Consider the following 17,532-nt stretch of genomic DNA (forward strand, 5'->3'; position numbering starts at 1 on the left):
TGGGTGCATCAGGGGAACACAGCTAGTAATAATAATAATTATATACTTATTTGCTTTATACATGGGTTGCATTTATTATATAATTAAATATACAATTCGATCCGAACTTGTTTTGCTATTATATTATAGGCGAAATATTTAAGAATTTATACTACAAAAACTACAAAAGAGAAACAAAATAAACATACAAAAAAAAAACCAATAAAAGAGAAAGTCTAGTCATAATTTTTAAAAGTTATTTATTACAAATAGTCAAGTTTTAGTTGAAAATTTTTTAAAATTATAATTTCTAAATTTATTAAAGTTAGTAATTAGTAATAAGAAATTAATTGATTAGCTTAATTTAAGAAATTAAATATCACGTGTCTCAATCGGTGAAGGAAAACATCGTGAGGAAACCTGCATATTAGAGAATTACCTTAATTTTCTGCGTGTGTGAAGTCTGTCAATCCGCATTGGGCCAGCGTGGTGGACTATTGGCCTAACTCCTCTCATTCTGAGAGGAGACTCGAGCTCAGCAGTGAGCCGAATATGGGTTGATGACGACGACGAGTAATTAGTAGGTACTAAATCTATATTAGTATAGGGAAAAAGATGGAGGAGGCTTATACCCGAAGGGGCCCATTATTAACTAGTACATAGCATAATTAATTATTTAGATAAATGTATAGATTAGTTAGAATAGTTTTAAGATATTCCCGATGTTTACAACGGTACCGGGAAGGACGGTCTGCGAATGTAGGAGATTTTAGTCCGTAGGGCGCCGATACCAACGGTGAAGTTGGACATCGTCATCCTGGATACCTGGATGTCATCCATGAGGATTTCCTCCTACAATAAAAATAAAAAAAGTTTTAAGATATTGATAAGTACTATCTAAATGGGAAAAATAAAAGCTTTATTATTATTAAATCTATATTGTTGAACTTACAGGAAACAGCAATAGAAGCGGACCCAGTGGCCGAGATGTGTCAGCAGCTGTCTCTCGGCCTACGCGCGCTAGCCGAAGAGCCGGTGCCCGTGGCGGGCGGAGCGCTGCCGCACCCGGACGCGTGGCTCGGCAAGATCGCGCGCGCTCCTACACTAGCCGCGGCCGGACGCGCGGCCTCCTTCGCGGGCCACTCGGCGGTCACCACCAACCCCTTCCTCACGCCGACACCCCCTTTACCAGCACCCCTTTAAGTTAGGAGACCAGTTTGTGCGACAAAACCTCAAAGGCACTTGTAACTCGAAGGGAAATAGTCAAAGAAATGTATTGAAAATATTGGCTTCGCTTGAAACAACTCAGCACTTAAGTCAGAAGACCAGTTAATATGGACTTATTATCTGGGCGAAAAAATTCTGTGAAAAATATTGCTTGAAACAACTCTAACTCTCAAGTCAAAAGATTGGTTTAGGTATATGCCCCATTTACCTGGACAGGTCTGAAGAATTCTATCAAAAATATCGCTTGAAACAACTCAATACTCAAGTCAGAAGACCAGTTAATATGCTATCTGGGCATCATGTACTAAGAATTCTGTGAAAAATATTGCTTGAAACAACTCAACACTCAAGTCAAAAGATCGGTTTAAGTTAATGCCCTATACCTGGTCATGTCTGAAGATTTCCATCAAAAATATCGCTTGAAACAATGGAATACTCAAGTCAGAAGACCAATTAATATGATCTTATTATCTGGGCATCATGTCCAAAAAATTCTATGAAAAATATTGCTTGAGTCAACTCAAAACTCAAGTCAGTGGGCATGTCTGAAGAATTCTATCAAAAATATCGGAAACAACGGAATACTCAAGTCAAAAGGTTAAAGGGGCTTGTTACCTAAAGGGTTTCCGAAAGAAAAATACTCAAGTCAAAGGTCAAGTTTAAGCGTCTAAAGTAAAAGGTACTTTTAACCTAAACAGTTTTTAACAACTTAATACTCGACCCAAAAGACCAATTTGCGCGTTAAAATCTCAGACATATCTTAAATCTTAAATCGTAATAAATAAAGTACATGACTATCTAATAGTGGTACATCTTAACTGAGTGAAAAGTAGCGTAACATAGGTAACGTAACGTAACGTAACGTAACGTAGCTGTCCACTCCTGTATTTAGATATGCCGTCCTGTTTGGACGCTGTATTTGTGATTAGGGAATCCAATTTAGGTAACGCATCCCTAGTATATCATTGCATATCTTATAAATTGGAAAATAACGAATCTTTTCATTTTTATTGAAAAAATGGCGTTTCAACACTTACTTACCAAACATGTGACAAAAATGTTTGACTACCCTCGTAAATTACGCGATTGAAATTATAAATAAAAAAATATTTATACTCGGTCTGGCGGATATCCAGTTGAAAATTTTCCAACCAATTTACAACAAATATTTTTTAACGGACCCATAAAAAAACGAATGAGAAACTGTCACACTACCTATGATCACGAAAAATAATTTAAAAAAATACAGAGAGCGGTTCATTTTCAATTTTGATTAAAAAAATAGAAAAAGTAAAATATCCTTTAGTTATATAATCGCGGAATTGAATTGAATTTATGGTGATAAATGCTTGATAAATGACAAAAGAAAAAAAATGTCTAAGGTCAAAAATTATCACATAGATATAATTATTATAACATGGAAACAACCAACATTGGTTATTTTGTATTAAGTGGTACTCTTAAAAAAGCCAATTTCGTTATCGAAATAAGCCAAAAACCACTTTAGAAAAATTTAATAAATTGATTAGTCTCTTACTTAAATTAAAATTTGAGACGTTATGATTTGTTGAAACCATTGTCGACGCAATGTCTATTATAGGAAAGCAGAAACATAATTATTCAAATATAACCTTAAACGAGGAAATCTGACAGTTTCAATATAGTCAGAAATTCGAACTGCTGTTAAAAATGTATATCAATACGGCTTCCAAAGCCTGAAAGTATTTTTATTACTTAATCGCATGCAATACCTAAATATTTAATGGAGAAAGTATGTTATTCACTAAAGGCTTTATAAAAGCTTGTAGTTTTTGAATTTAATCATGATATTCAATATAAATCGAAGTATTTTTAACGTCTTGAATGTCTATTTAACTTTCTCCTTGATATGTCTATATTTAAATGCCAAACAAAATTGTTCCTATGAATACAAGTTTGGGCGGACGGAAAATTCAACTTTTCTCCGCCTTTTGTGGCACATACTTAATTTGAAATAATAATTGTTATATAACTGATCTTTAATGTTATAATTTCTTTATTATCTACAAAGATTTCAGTAAAATGGTTTCTTTTAAAACAGCGGTTTTAAATATAATTGGATGGATGAATGATGAAAATGTGCCTGAAAAGTTGGGAAACTGTGATTGGATATGGTCTAATTATATGCAAATCGTTTTAAAATTCAAAATATTTCATGTAACTGCATTTGGTTTCATGAATACGTACTTAAAGTGTCTAGTATATCTATTTACGCTCAAATGTCTAAAATCACTCAATTTATTCGTAAATTAGAATCCATTGCAAGCGTAAATTACTTAATATCGTGTATGTGTATCACGCTTGTAGCATAGTCGCCGGCACATTCAATATGTACTTGCACACTATATAAAGAGTACTTATAAAATAAGAATTTCCTCTATAAGGGTACGTCGTGAGTGATGGCGTATCGCATAAGCAGTGTGCCTAGTGGCAGTTTTCAATGTTTTCAAACTGTGACCTATGTGTTCATTTATACGAGCGACAGCTGCTACCGATGATTGCAGTCGGCGACGTCTCGGCGGCAGGACAAGGACATAGTCCTTGTCCAGAAGGAGCGAATTCGTCTTGGGCTTGATTCGCGCGTATTGCGCACGAGTCGAGATACTAGGGACACCTTGTTGCGTCCAGTTAACGTGCGAACTCTAGAGCGAGTGCACGTTCAACTCCATGTTTCGTACTGAATTCCACCCCAAATGCTAGCGCGTTGGTTGTGGACGCAACGGTCGCGCGTAATACGCGCGAGAGAATCGCGGCGAATTCGCCCTTTCTGGACTGAGCCTTAGCGTTCCAAGACGTCGTGGATATTCATCCTTCTCCTAACAATTTAGCTCATGCCCATCTTTGATTGCATCATCAGGTGAGATTGTAGTCAAGGGCTAACTTGTAAAGAATAAATAAAAATAAAAAATTAAAATTTGTCTAAGTCACGCGCGTTGCGGTTTCGGTATACTCGATTCGCTATCACTCGAGACGTACCTACTACGAACACCAATTTTCGGTGTGAATTAGTTTTGACTTATTACAATATTGATATTTTTTTAAATATTATTATAATATTCGTTTAATAAATAAACAGTCCGAAATTACGAGAGAATAATTTTCGATGTTTCTACATGTAACGTGTTATAAATGACTATTAGGTGTATCTGTATATTGATATAAATGTTGTACTTAATTCCTTAATCGATGTGCACTGTGCTTGTAATTTGCACCTATGTGAACATTTACACGAGCGGCAACTCAACCGACGAGTGCAGTCGGCGACTCTCGGCGGCAGCCAACGGCAGTCAACGACGTGTCGGCGGCAGGCGATGGCGTCGCCGAATGTAGTCGACTTTCGGCGGCAGGAGACGGTGTCGCCGACTGCAGTTGACTCTCGGCGGCAGGCGACGGTGTCGCCGACCGCAGTCAGCGACGTCTCGGTGGCAGGCGACGGTGTCGCCGACTGCAATCGACTCTCGGCGGCGGTCGACAACGGTATCCGACTGCCGTTGTCTGCCGAGACGTCGCTGACTGCAGTCGACTGCAGTCGACTGCCGTTGGCTGCCGCCGAGACGTCGCTGACTGCAGTTGACTGCCCCCGAGACGTCGCTGACTGCAGTCGACTCTCGACAACGGTCGACAACGGTCGCTGACTGCCGTTGGCTGCCGCCGAGACGTCGCTGACTGTAGTCGACTGCCGCCGAGAGTCGAGTGCAGTCGGCGACTCTCGGCGGCAGTCGCAACGGTCGCCGACTGCAGTCGACTGCCGTTGACTGCCCCCGAGACGTCGCTGACTGCAGTCGACTCTCGACAACGGTCGACAACGGTCGCTGACTGCCGTTGACTGCCGCCGAGACGTCGCTGACTGTAGTCGACTGCCGCCGAGAAGTCGCTGACTGCAGTCGATAGTCCACTGCGGTCGTCGGTAGAGTTGCCGATCGTGTAAATGGAACCCTATAGTGTTGTTTATACGTAAGTTAAGACTTCCCATGCTATTCGTCCATGGACAGTATTAGATAAGGCCCACGCACTGTTTCCGAGCAGCGCGTAACGAACAAACAAACAAACAAGTATTTTTATCATAACAAACTACGTAACTGTATAATAGGGTTTTTGGATATATTTTATTTCACTCTTTTTTTTGTATATAATTGTAAATTTGTAGGATACTTAAATCTACACAATTTGTGAATCTGTTTTTTTTTTGTTTATATTATTATTTTTTATTATTATTGATGGAACTATTGAAGTAGAAGAGAAAAAATGTAAAATAATTTAAATTTAGTTAAAAGCACGTACGTACGTTTTGTGTGACTATTCTTCATGTAATGTGTTAGAAATTACTGGATGTTTTCTTTTTGTTATATTTGTAGGTAATTATTAAAGTAATTTCTAATCATTTTTTAAATAAAAAGAGGGTTTTAAGTAAGCATTCTTCTCGCTCGGTTTATATTCGCGCAATTGAAAACCGCCGATAAAAATATGAACATCCGTGATTATTATTACGTTATTTAAATAAAAAATAACCTCTTTTTGTTTTGAACAACAAAGCACAATGATTACTGCACAACAATTGTTGCATCTTACATTCCATGTTTCATTATTATCTAACAGTTATCGAAATTGTTGTTTCATATACACTATAGGTCTTTGGATTTTGTTTACGTACTTCTTGATATTACCACAATTTGCATATATATACATATATGTAGTGTTTGTACTTAACTCTTTTGTCATTTAAACAGTTCTATACAATTTCGTTTATCTCACAGGAGTCTATATGTGGAGGCTGTATTTCTACCTTCCAGGGCAAGCCTTAAATTTCTCAAATCTAAAATCATTGACTCAGAGAGTTTATTAAATTTAGGTACTATCCGACGCCCCGGGGTTCACCCGCGAAGTTTTCATCGAATACGGGAATAAAATATAACCTATGACACTGACAAATAACGTGGCTTTCTAATGGTAAAAGAATTTTCAAAATTGGTTCAGTACATCCAGAGATTACCCCCTGTAATACAACAAACTGAACCTCTTTATAGTATTGGTAGATTAAAATGAAGTTCTTGCAACAATTTTGACGGATTTATGCGTTTCACTTTGACACTAGTAAAATGTTTTTGTTTTGAATGGAATACTTTACAATTTACAGAGTTAGGTACTAATGTATATTTTTAGGACAAATTTTGCCTTGTAGTACTTAAATTTTGCGTCAAAAGTACTTAATGCTGCATTCTTACCCTAAAAACCCGAGGCCAAACTGGACTCCACAATGTAAGAAAACTTCTAAATCGGTTTAAAACTCAAATCGCTTTGAAAATTTGTTGATTTGCTTTAACTGTTTACAGAATATTTAATGTTAACTTATTATGAACGGCATACTCCGGCGTTGTATCACGTGAGTTTTAGGCGTGTTTTTTTTTTTGTAGATTAAAAAAAAATAGCCAGAAAGGCTATTTTTTTATAAATATATACACTATAAACACATAATGTAAATAAAAAAATCAATGCGAAAATGTATTAATCAAATTTAAATATACGTGTAATTGGATGCGATACAATTACTCCATTTAATAAGCCACTTATGGTAGCGTCCACAAATCCGCATAGTATGCATCGCATCGAACGGATTTTAGTATTCTTTTTATACAAGTACCGTAAAATTAAAAATCCGTTTGATACGATGCGTCCGATTCGTACGATCTATGGACGCTTACCATTAAACGTTATTTCAATAACACGTATGCACGTTCATTAATATGCACATTCAATGAATATATATCAAATATAATAATTATTATTGGCGGTGTCATAAAAGTACAGTTTATAGTAATTTTTCCGTAACTAGATTCTAATAAGTACTTATTTTACGAAGTACAATTCCTTGTGTACCTATTATATCGTCGGACATATTGTACTTAATTTATCAAAACCAGTTGTTTCCAAAACAAATTATTGTTGGACGTTGTTTTGTATATTCTTCCGATTATGTTTTCGGCTAAATTATTTAAAATCATGTACATACCAGGGCATATGTGTAGATATTTTAGATAACAAGAGTTCAAATATTATGAAGAGTAATAAATATTATGATTAGTTGAAATCGGTCATTTTATTTTCACACCTTTTTTATTTTTAGTTATTAGTACAGAAAGAGAAAATATACTCAGAGGCACAATTATCCGCCCACTTTAATATGACACGATTATGGTACAGTGGGCGGATAATTCTGCTTCTGAGTATATATACGAATACTTACTTAGACATGCAGATAGCGGCTAGACTAGACCAATCTGTCGATTAATCTGTCTTTTAATGAAATGAAATGAAATTTTATTTGCCTAATACACGTATACAAATGGTATTTTACAAGTATAATTAGTCACAGTGTATTACCATTAACATGGTGTGCAAATTTTACAATTTTATAAAGCACTGTTTAAGTAGTATTATTTACTTACAATGTTATAATTGTTACTAATAAAATAAATACAATTAAGATTGACATTTAAATATACATAATTGAAATTAAATTATACGAAAATATGTCCAAATGAAATTACGATCTACCGCAGGGAGACATGTAATTTTAAAGTACCTAGCAGCGGCGACGAGATTATGCAAGCTGATTCCCACAGGGACCTTTAAAAATCCAAGCATATTCATTGTTGTACTGTATCTAGGTGACGAGAAACCGGAGTTAGTGTGTCTCTATGAATTTATTATCTTTGGGATTCGCTTACCTTCATCTAAATCCCATCCTTCGCCACTGTTATCTAGTATATAAAAACTCGAGAACGGCTGAACGGATTTATCTTATCTTGGTCTTGAAATGTCCGTGGAGGTATAGGGAAGGTTTAAAAGTTGAGAAAAATTAGAATAATTTCCGGGAAAACCATAAAAACAACCGTTTTCTATTTCCTATACATACGTTTAAGAGTCAAGGGGTAGGGTACGGGGGGGTAGGATAGGTAGAATAATTGCCGGGAAAACCTTAAAAACAACCGTTTTCTATTTCCTATACATACGTTTAAGAGTCAAGGGGTAGGGTAGGGAGGGGTAGGATAGGGGTAGAGTAGTGTAGGGTAGGGGTAGAGTAGTGTAGGGTAGGGGTAGAGTAGGGATAGTGAAGAAGTGCACAAAAGCAAGGCGAAGCTTGACCGGGTTCGCTAGTCAAAAATAAAACTACAAAATGGGTTTGCTGCACCACTTTATTCATTTATACATGAATATATCAACGGCATAAACTTCAGTGCCTACATACTACCTAAACAACATAACTATTGTCTGTTATTATCCCCTATACAGCAGTTTCAGTGACCAAAGAACATCCACTTACGAATACAATATAATTATACAATAAGTTTTAATACATTGAAGAGCAAACCTACATGTGCTACTGACTCGAAAAATTATTAGGTGACTGGTTGCATTGCCTAATAATTTATATAAATTTTCGCTAATAATTTACAAATATATAAAACTATTTTTGAATTATATATGTAACTGTTACATTTATTATATTTTATACAGGCAAATAAAAACATACTATTAATGAATGTTTCATTGATTAGCATTCAATAATATAGGCAACTATGGATATTAATTTTTAAACGCTTTCCATGATAATGTCAAATAGCATATTACCTAAAGAAAGTCTAAAAATTTAAAACAACCAAGGACAAAATAGGATATTTTACAAAGTTTGACAATAAATAAAATATTGTTATACATATGGAAATATAATAATACACTATAATAAAAAAAATACATAAATGGATATACAAAACTCAACCAATCAATCATCAAAATATCAACATATGAAAAAACGGCTATATATACATTTTATTAACACACTGAAGACTAGGAATGTCATCTAAAATGCATCAAAAAAAGGGAAATCATATTTTAGCACTTAATAACGTGGTAAATAATATATTATTTTAATAGTAATAACTTACATATCTAATAAATTATACATAAAGCGTAACACAGATTGGTATAGCTTGGCAACTTCGTTCGTAACACTCCAGATGTTGCGCGCGGGGCGTGTAGCGATGACTGAAAACACCACAACACAACTGATGTGCCTCAATTCCCCGCAAGCACAATTTCACACCCGCGCAGTTTTCCCCCCGTCGCCCGCATATCATGGGAGTGTGATCAACGAACTTGCAAGACTATAGAATATTGTTTAGCTGATCTCGAACAACTGTTGTCTTACAAATTACAATAAAAACTGCCATAAGATTTCATTAAATGCATTGAATTTTCTAATATTTTCATATAATTGGGTTCTACGAAAGTCAAAATAAAAAAATATATAGGGTTGAACGTAATAGGGGATATTATATAAACGTGACTAGCTCTAACATTAATACACCCTATATCAATAATAATACAGATAATATAGTTACACTTGAAAACACTTATCTAGATACTTGATTAAATCTATAGAAGCAAAAAATTAAAATATCACAATTTTAAAAATTAATAAATAAAACTTAATTTAATTATAAATATGCGATAATTAACAAAATATAATGTTAAATAATTTTATAGAAACATTTCTAAATCGAGATCCTAATACATTATGGAATATAATATTATTCATATCCATAAAATTTCATTAAATAATACTGTCTTGATAATTTTTTTTTTAATAAAATTATAATATCAAATTTATAACAGTAATGACTTTTCTTACATAAATAAATAAATAATAAATATTAGACTGCTCAATACTTTGTACGATTTCATAATTAAATAATTTAATAATTGATACTGATACCTATAGTTTATATTTAGTTTATTAGCTGCACGCAAGTATATAATAAGGGTAGTAGAAAGCGAATACTTGGTATTTCATTTATGAAAGAAGTCTTTTATATTTGTCTTTTCATAAAATAGTTTATTTATGTAAAGTATAACGTAAAATTATCTATAAATGGGCGTCATTTCCAGCAAAGGCGTGCACAGGGGTTTTGACCAAGGGAGGCATTAGGAAGGCAGACAATACAAACATGGAAAGACTTTCTTTGAGAGATATAAAAAAGTCAAAGTATATAGTATCGATGTTTCATAGTTGCAATCGTGTTCGTCGGTAAAGGACCCCGTAAAAATGCATTTTGTGTAGTAGTTGAATGGCGTTTTCCTCAGAAAATGAGAGACAATTTTGTTCTTGAATTTGGGTGAGGTACTGGTCCTTCTATAATTGGTCTGAGCCACCAATTCAACAACATAACCGCCCGCGCAGAAGAGGGACGCGGTACCTATATAAAGCTTTGATAGCTCAACGGCAATGGGGCCTCATCACCCAAGAGGTGGTGGTCCGATCCCGTCTGCTGGACTACACACGTACACACTATTATAGCTTGGCAACTTCGTTCGTAACACTCCCGATGGTCCGCGCGGGCCGGGGGGCGTGTAGCGATGAATGAAACCCTGTTGCCCTCACCTCCCGCACGCACGATTTCACACCCGCGCAGTTTTTTTTTCCCCCCCGTCGCCCGCATATCATGGTAGTGTCATCAACGAAATAGCCAGACTATAACACAGTTCTTTCCGACTTGGAGGGTAGTAGGAAAATAATAATCATTGTATTTAAAAAATATAGCAAATATTACAAATTACCACCCAGTTTTCTTTCCCCATTTCCATACCCCTGTATCACGCGGTCGAGGACTCAATTGTTACACTATCGCTTTCAAGACTTGTTCTCGACGCTTATGAAAATTTGATCAATGACAAACGGAGATTGCCTGCAGTTCTAAAACGTAGCATAGTAAGCTAAAAGTTAACAATTTACACATATATTTGTTTAATTACATTTTTCCGATAAATTCCATTTAATTGGTACATAGCCTTTGGTTAATATTTTATATTCGGTACGTTACCTCTAAAAGTGGAGATACAATGTTTCATAGCCGTGTAAGCATTTCCTTTACATATTTTAAATAATATATGTATAGCTTGACAAAAAAAAGTAGAAATGAATAGAGGCGCCACTATCGCCAATATGGCAACACAAATACGAGAAACGTAAACGTAACCATGACAACATAACCTTCAAAGCCGACAAAATAATCACTTTGACAGCATAGAGCATAGACACTAACAACTGACAAGTTGAACAGTGTTGCAAGAGGGAAAAAAAAATAGTTTAGTTTCTACACTTTTTTGCCAAGCTATACTGAGTTCAATTTGTAAGTTTTTATAGTCGTGTAAAACTGACATTAAGAACTAGGGAACGTGATTTAAGTCGAAAGATCAACTTCATATCAGCCGCAATAAAGGGCTCACTTTTAGCCTCAGTAATATGTTACAAAAAACTGGCAATTCATGAGTTGATGTACAAATGATAAAGGTGAAGTTATAGTGCTACAAACTTTTCTGACCTAGACCTAGACCTAGTGGCTAAAACTGGAATCAAAGTCGAGGCGGTCGACATTTTGCAAAACATTATACTAAAAGCGCGACAACAGTGAGGCGCTCACCGGGCCAGCCCCAGTAGCTAAGTGGTACGTCGATTCTCTTTCTACGATCGCTAACGTTTCGTCTTGTCATCTGTGTCGTTCCCATAGTTTTCGAAGCGTTAGTGATCGTTGAAAGAGAATCGACAGCCACTGTAGCCATGTGGCACGACGATTCTCTTCCTGCAAACGCTAACGCTTCGAAAACTAAAAAAATGTATGGGAAAGACAGATCCGTTTGACAACTCGATCACGTGACCTGTCGATAGCAAATGCTATTCCCACACATTTTTTCAATTTTAGAAGCGTTAGCGCTTGTAGAAAGAGAATGGTCTTGCCACATGGCTACAGGCCCAGGTAAGTTTGTGGCACTACACTTGGTTATGTAATGACATATTACATTACAAATCAAAAATTTAAAGACAATTTGTAAATATGTGCTAAGCAAAAGAGGTAGTCTTTGTCTTTTACCATAAAATTAAAAATCGTTTATATGCTTCAGCTGGCCCTGCATGCGAACTAAGTCATATCTCGTGAAGAGAAATAGACAAAATGTCGACCAGTGACGGCAGAGTTATTCCTGTTATTGTCCCCTTTCGTCCCAAGGCAATGAAAGAGATATTTCCGGTTGCGCCGCTATTTGTTGAATAAAGACCATTTTTTATTGCTGGGCCCATATTTGATGAATGAACCGTGTGAAAATGTTCCAATTTGTGTCATTCATTAAATAACAATATCACTCTTGACTGAGTTGACTGTTTTAGAATTCCAACTATCGTGAGTGTTGTTCATATTACAACGTCGGAGTATGCCCGGCTAGTTTAGAGCCCATACGGGGCATAGGATAATATCACGTTGCAAAAACCAGCTCATGACTAAGGGCCCCGTATGGATTTGAAGCTACTGATGCGAACCACGAGTTGTATCACGGTCACTATTGGGAAGCTACACTATTCCCGATTGCATTAGGCTCATTTTATTTCTTTATTTTATATAAAATTAAAATTATGATCTAACAAATGAACTAACTAAAAATGGCTATGTAGTTAGTCTGTACGTCGTAGAAGTAGGTGCGAGAGGATTACCAGCAAAATCTCTCTATAACTTGCTTAAAGACCTTGGCCTCTCTAGAAGTGCAGCTAGTTCTATATTAGAACGAGTATCCAAAGGTGCTCTAATGGGATCTTACCAAATTTGGATAGGTAGGGAGAACAACACGAGCAGAGAAGAGAGAGGAGAGCAGAGAGTTGATCGATCGTCAAGGAATTCCTTATAGTCATAGTATAAGTAGTCACAAGTCCCGGACTTTGCTCGGGGTTTTTCTCTCTACCACGCGATGGACCCGGCACCTGCACGGTGAATCCATGGAATGCTAAGATATTCGTCTCAAGGATTTTTCGTCATTCATTTTATTTCTGTAATGGGTCCACAATAGTCGGTCTCTTTTGTCTATTTCTCATCACGAGATATATCCCGGACTCGAGGAACTAGTCGTTGCCAGCGTGGATGTGGTCGTGGCAGCGCTGGCACACGCGCACGGGCCGCAGCGCGCGCAGGCGACGCACGGGTGCCTCGTACCGCGAGCAGCGGCCGCAGAACACGGCGCCGCACTCGCGGCAGTGGTGCCGACGCTCCAGTGCAGTAAAACGCACCTGCGACACAAACCCAGCTCCTATTTATCCCGAAAGTTATCTCCACCATTCAATGGCTCAGCAATCAGTTAATATAGTCAGTCAGCTTGACCTTGACTTTGAGTGTAATTCAGTACGGACGAGGCAGCAGTTGAGGGGTATTGCATATTTAGACATTAAAACTACTGCCCGCTTAAACAGTCTATCTACGATTATTTTTGATAGTCACGAGAAAAGTTTTTAAGAAAATTGACGATGCCAAAGATACATTTGTCTCAAGGTGCTGAGAATGGCTCCCTCACCGGAAAGCGTAGCAGGATAACAGAGAGCCGCTAAATACCAGCGGCTTAAGACCTGGTGTTTGGAATTCCTAACAAGAATCCATAAGTGGATTCTCTCGGCTGATAGAGATGATGACGAGGAAGGCCTGGTCCTGTAATGGGTATGAAATAGTTTAATAATGATGAATGCTTACCTGGCACTGCGTGCAGAAGGGCGCAGTGTCGTCTCGAATCCAGTGGTCGGCCGGCCCGCCCTTCGCGCCCGCCGCGCTCGACATGTCCGGTGCCGACCAGCGGAATATCTGTGAACAAGTGTCAGATATAATATTGCAGGGCATTCTTCTTTTATTGTTCCACTGTTTGAGTGGACAGTTAACCATGTGGACTGACGACATCAAGCGAGTCGCAGGAATTCGCTGGATGCAGGCGGCTCAGTATCGTGATGTGATATTATGTCCTGCAGTGGACGTCCATCGCCTGATATGATGATGATGATGCAGTTTGGCCCATTGTGTATTTGCAGCTTTACAGTAAACATTTCATAGATTAGTGATGGTCCATCGTGAAGTGCCAACAAACTAGTGTAGTTACTAGACTTACCCGTCCTCTAGCGTCGCCGACGGCCAGCCCGCGCCCGCTCTTGGCGGCGGCGACCGCGGTGACGGAGGCGGGGCACGCGTTGTCGCGCCGCTCGTACGCCGTGTGCATGGTCAGCTTGCCGCGCAGCACGAGTCGGCGCACCCACGTCGTTCCCGTGTCTGAAACATAATCGTTAACATCACACAAGCACAAGCTTTCCTTTAGGAGAACGAGATTGGAAGGAGAGTAGGAAAGGAAAGAGTGCATTGCTGCCCGCTGCAGTACGATTCGACGTTCGTTCGTGATCGCTGATTTATGGCATCGTTTGTAGTAAAAATATTTGATCGTTTAGCTTAATGGCACTCAACATTTTTCTCAAATGGCCACAAAAGTGTTAGTCATTGTGTCACGGGCCGCAAAAAATAAGTAAACTATTTCTTATGTTTTCGCAATACAAATGATAATAGGGTTTTATAAATTGTATATAAATCAAAAGTATGCTAATATTATCGTCTCTGAAATCAACTACATGCAAGTAATAAGTACAGTGCACGTACAGTGCACATTATAAACAAAACAACGTCAACATCAGGCGACTACCGGTGGGTGAAAAGCGCGCGGGGTTAGTTTTCAAAATGGTTTGATTAATATCAGACGTCTTAGATGGGTCAACAACAAAAGCCTGGAGAGCCGCAGATTGAGTATAGCGGGACTTTAGCTAGTTCAAGACCGATCACACTAAGTGTATAAAGATAGGTATTGGATGCTGGCAGCTCATGACCGAGGTGTTTAGAAATCCATCAGGTCCATGTCTTCCATCAGCTGATAATGAAGAGGCAATACAAATATGTCACCTTACCCGGGTAAGAATTATCCTTGACAGGAGGTCGATGGTGCGGCGCGGGGGAGGACGGCGCGGACAGCACTACGAAGGAGTCCGTGAGACTGGTGTCAGACTTGCTCGGCCGCAGTCCGCTTTCCGGAGCCTCCATAGACTGCACCGCCTCTACTGAGCTTGTCTCGCTGGAATCACCTATGCTGCCGCCACCTTTAAAAGCATTGATATTTTATAAAAAAAACAAAAAAAAGCTAGTAAAAAATTCTAGTGATTTATGAGGATATTGCTTGATGTTCCATCCACAATGGGGATGATGACTAGGTTTGAATATATTTATTTTTATGATACATTCGGGTAATTGAGGTCAACAAATTTATACATAAAAAGTAAAGATTGTCTGGATATTTGCAAAATAAATAAGATTCAAAATGCATTAAAAATCTTTTATCGTAATTTGATGAAAATTCACGCAGTTTGTCCTTAAAGGTGATTAACTATAATCAAATTACTTTTGCGATATAACGGGTTGCCCTTTGATTTTCTCCGCAGCACAACATTCCCTTGCTTCTGCAGTTTGTTCCGTTGCGTCAACTCTTTCTCTTCTTCCAAGTCTTTCTCGTTGTCATACTCCTCTTTGGTCTCCTCGCAAGAGTCCACCTCCTCTTTACGCTCATACTGTGGCTCTTCATTGTCGCTGCAAGTGTCCTTTTCGTCGTGTCTACGCGCGGATTCTTTGGCGCTTGTAGTTTCTCCAGTGTCTGAGAGAGAACTTTCTGATGCTGATTTCGTGAGATTCCCTGTGAATTTTAAATTATTGTATTCTTTTTGAATGACTTTTGATCGAATTCCAGGTAAATTTAACTAACTATACTACAGCCCTTCTTGATGAGTACTGTTTGCCAAAAAACAAATTTAAAATGAGGGTATAAATCACTAGTCAATTCACACCTAATAATAATTATAATTAACTTGTTCTTAAATTAATGAAAATAAATTTAATTAATAAGCTTAGAACAATTAGATATGGTTAATATATTTTATACAACATTTTGTAAACAAGCAACATAATTTAAAATAAATAAGTTATGAAATGACATGCGTTGTCTACCTTCATTTCTAATTTCTTTGTTGGTTAATACTACTCACCAAGAAAGGCTGTAGTATAGTACCTTATCCTATGAAATTACAACAGAGACTTTACGTTTAACAGACCAGATTCAGAGTCGTGATAGCCTAGCAGTAGAGATTAGACGTCTGCCTTCGTTTCAGGAGGGTGTAGGTTCGAATCCGGTTCAACTTTTCAGTTGTGTGCATTTTAAGAAATTAAATACCAAGTGTCTCAAACGGTGAAGGAAAAACATACTGAGGAAACCTGCATACCAGAGATTTTTTTAATTCTCTGCGTGTGGAATGTGTGTAATTTTGGCTGGTGGGAGGCTTCGGCCGTGGCTAGTTACCACCCTACCGGCAAAGACGTACCGCCAAGCGATTTAGCGTTCCGGTACGATGCCGTGTAGAAACCGAAAGGGGTGTGGATTTTCATCCTCCTCCTAACAAGTTAGCCCGCTTCCATCTTAGACTGCATCATCACTTACCATCAGGTGAGATTGTAGTCAAGGGCTAACTTGTAAAGAATAATAAAAAAAATAATAAAGTGTGTGCAGTCTGCCAATCCGCATTGGGCCAGCGTGGTGGACTATTGGCCTAACCCCTCTCATTCTGAGAGGAGACTCGAGCTCAGCAGTGAGCCGAATATGGGTTGGTAATGATTACCAGATTCAAAATCGTGAAGCGTTTGGTATTATCCCCGACCTTTGGACTATTGTCGTTCCCACTTCTGACATAGTCTTTTTGACTACACTTAGATAGAAAAGGGGGATATAGCTCTTGTATAAAGATATGTATATTATATTACTAGTGGACCTGGTCAAGCTTTGCTTTGATTTATGTCTTACTGCTTCCCTACCACTACCCAGGGATAAAAAGTATTCTATGTCCGTCTCCTCGTTCCAAGCGACCTATCCACCAATTTTCAGCCAATTTTTAGCCATTCTTGAGTTATAAATAATTAAATAGTGTAACTAACACTTTCTTTATATCATAGATTTATAAGTTTCTCCTATATATAGATTTAAATAGTCTTAAAGCAATATCATAATGTCTTCACTGACCTCCATTTTCCTGCGACAGACTCATTTGTTTAACTAACTCTTCCACTCTCTTTATAGCTGCCTCTCTTGCACATGGCTCAATATCTTCAGTTTTTATATCACTTTCAGATTTCACTTCACTCTCTGACTTAGCCTCCTCGCTGTCTTGCACGGATAGTTTCTGCTCGTGTTTATGTTTGTCCGTGTCTATGGAACTTGATGCCAGTTCTATACTGTCGGCATCGGCGCTTTTTTCTTCATCTTCAACGGTTTTCGCAATGTAATCGATTGACCACATCTGTGAAATAAACAAAAACATAGTAAAAGGTAAATAAAAAAAAAATATGAGATTGC

General features: G+C 37.7%; 2 protein-coding genes across 8 annotated transcripts in view; one reads left to right on the forward strand and one right to left on the reverse strand.

Moving 5' to 3' along the window:
* LOC112045022 (protein numb) overlaps nucleotides 1–7,330 on the forward strand; it is a 64,056-nt gene extending 56,726 nt beyond the window's left edge. For all 3 annotated transcript variants that reach the window (XM_024081080.2, XM_024081072.2, XM_024081061.2), the window contains exon 7: nucleotides 934–7,330. In XM_024081080.2, coding sequence (XP_023936848.1) covers nucleotides 934–1,182 — 249 coding nt within the window. In that variant the 3' untranslated portion in view covers nucleotides 1,183–7,330. The remainder of the gene's footprint in view (nucleotides 1–933) is intronic.
* Nucleotides 7,331–8,420: 1,090 nt separating this feature from the next.
* The window catches only part of LOC112045039 (WD repeat and FYVE domain-containing protein 3), a 51,588-nt gene continuing 42,476 nt past the window's right edge, over nucleotides 8,421–17,532 (reverse strand). For all 5 annotated transcript variants that reach the window (XM_052883659.1, XM_052883657.1, XM_052883658.1 and 2 more), the window contains 6 exons: nucleotides 17,200–17,476; nucleotides 15,538–15,825; nucleotides 15,050–15,238; nucleotides 14,212–14,369; nucleotides 13,806–13,913; nucleotides 8,421–13,351 (listed from right to left, as the gene is read on the reverse strand). In XM_052883659.1, the coding sequence (XP_052739619.1) occupies nucleotides 13,187–13,351; nucleotides 13,806–13,913; nucleotides 14,212–14,369; nucleotides 15,050–15,238; nucleotides 15,538–15,825; nucleotides 17,200–17,476 (1,185 nt within the window). In that variant the 3' untranslated portion in view covers nucleotides 8,421–13,186. The remainder of the gene's footprint in view (nucleotides 13,352–13,805; nucleotides 13,914–14,211; nucleotides 14,370–15,049; nucleotides 15,239–15,537; nucleotides 15,826–17,199; nucleotides 17,477–17,532) is intronic.

Source organism: Bicyclus anynana, chromosome 9, assembly GCF_947172395.1.
Source record: "Bicyclus anynana chromosome 9, ilBicAnyn1.1, whole genome shotgun sequence".
Taxonomy (NCBI): domain Eukaryota; kingdom Metazoa; phylum Arthropoda; class Insecta; order Lepidoptera; family Nymphalidae; genus Bicyclus; species Bicyclus anynana.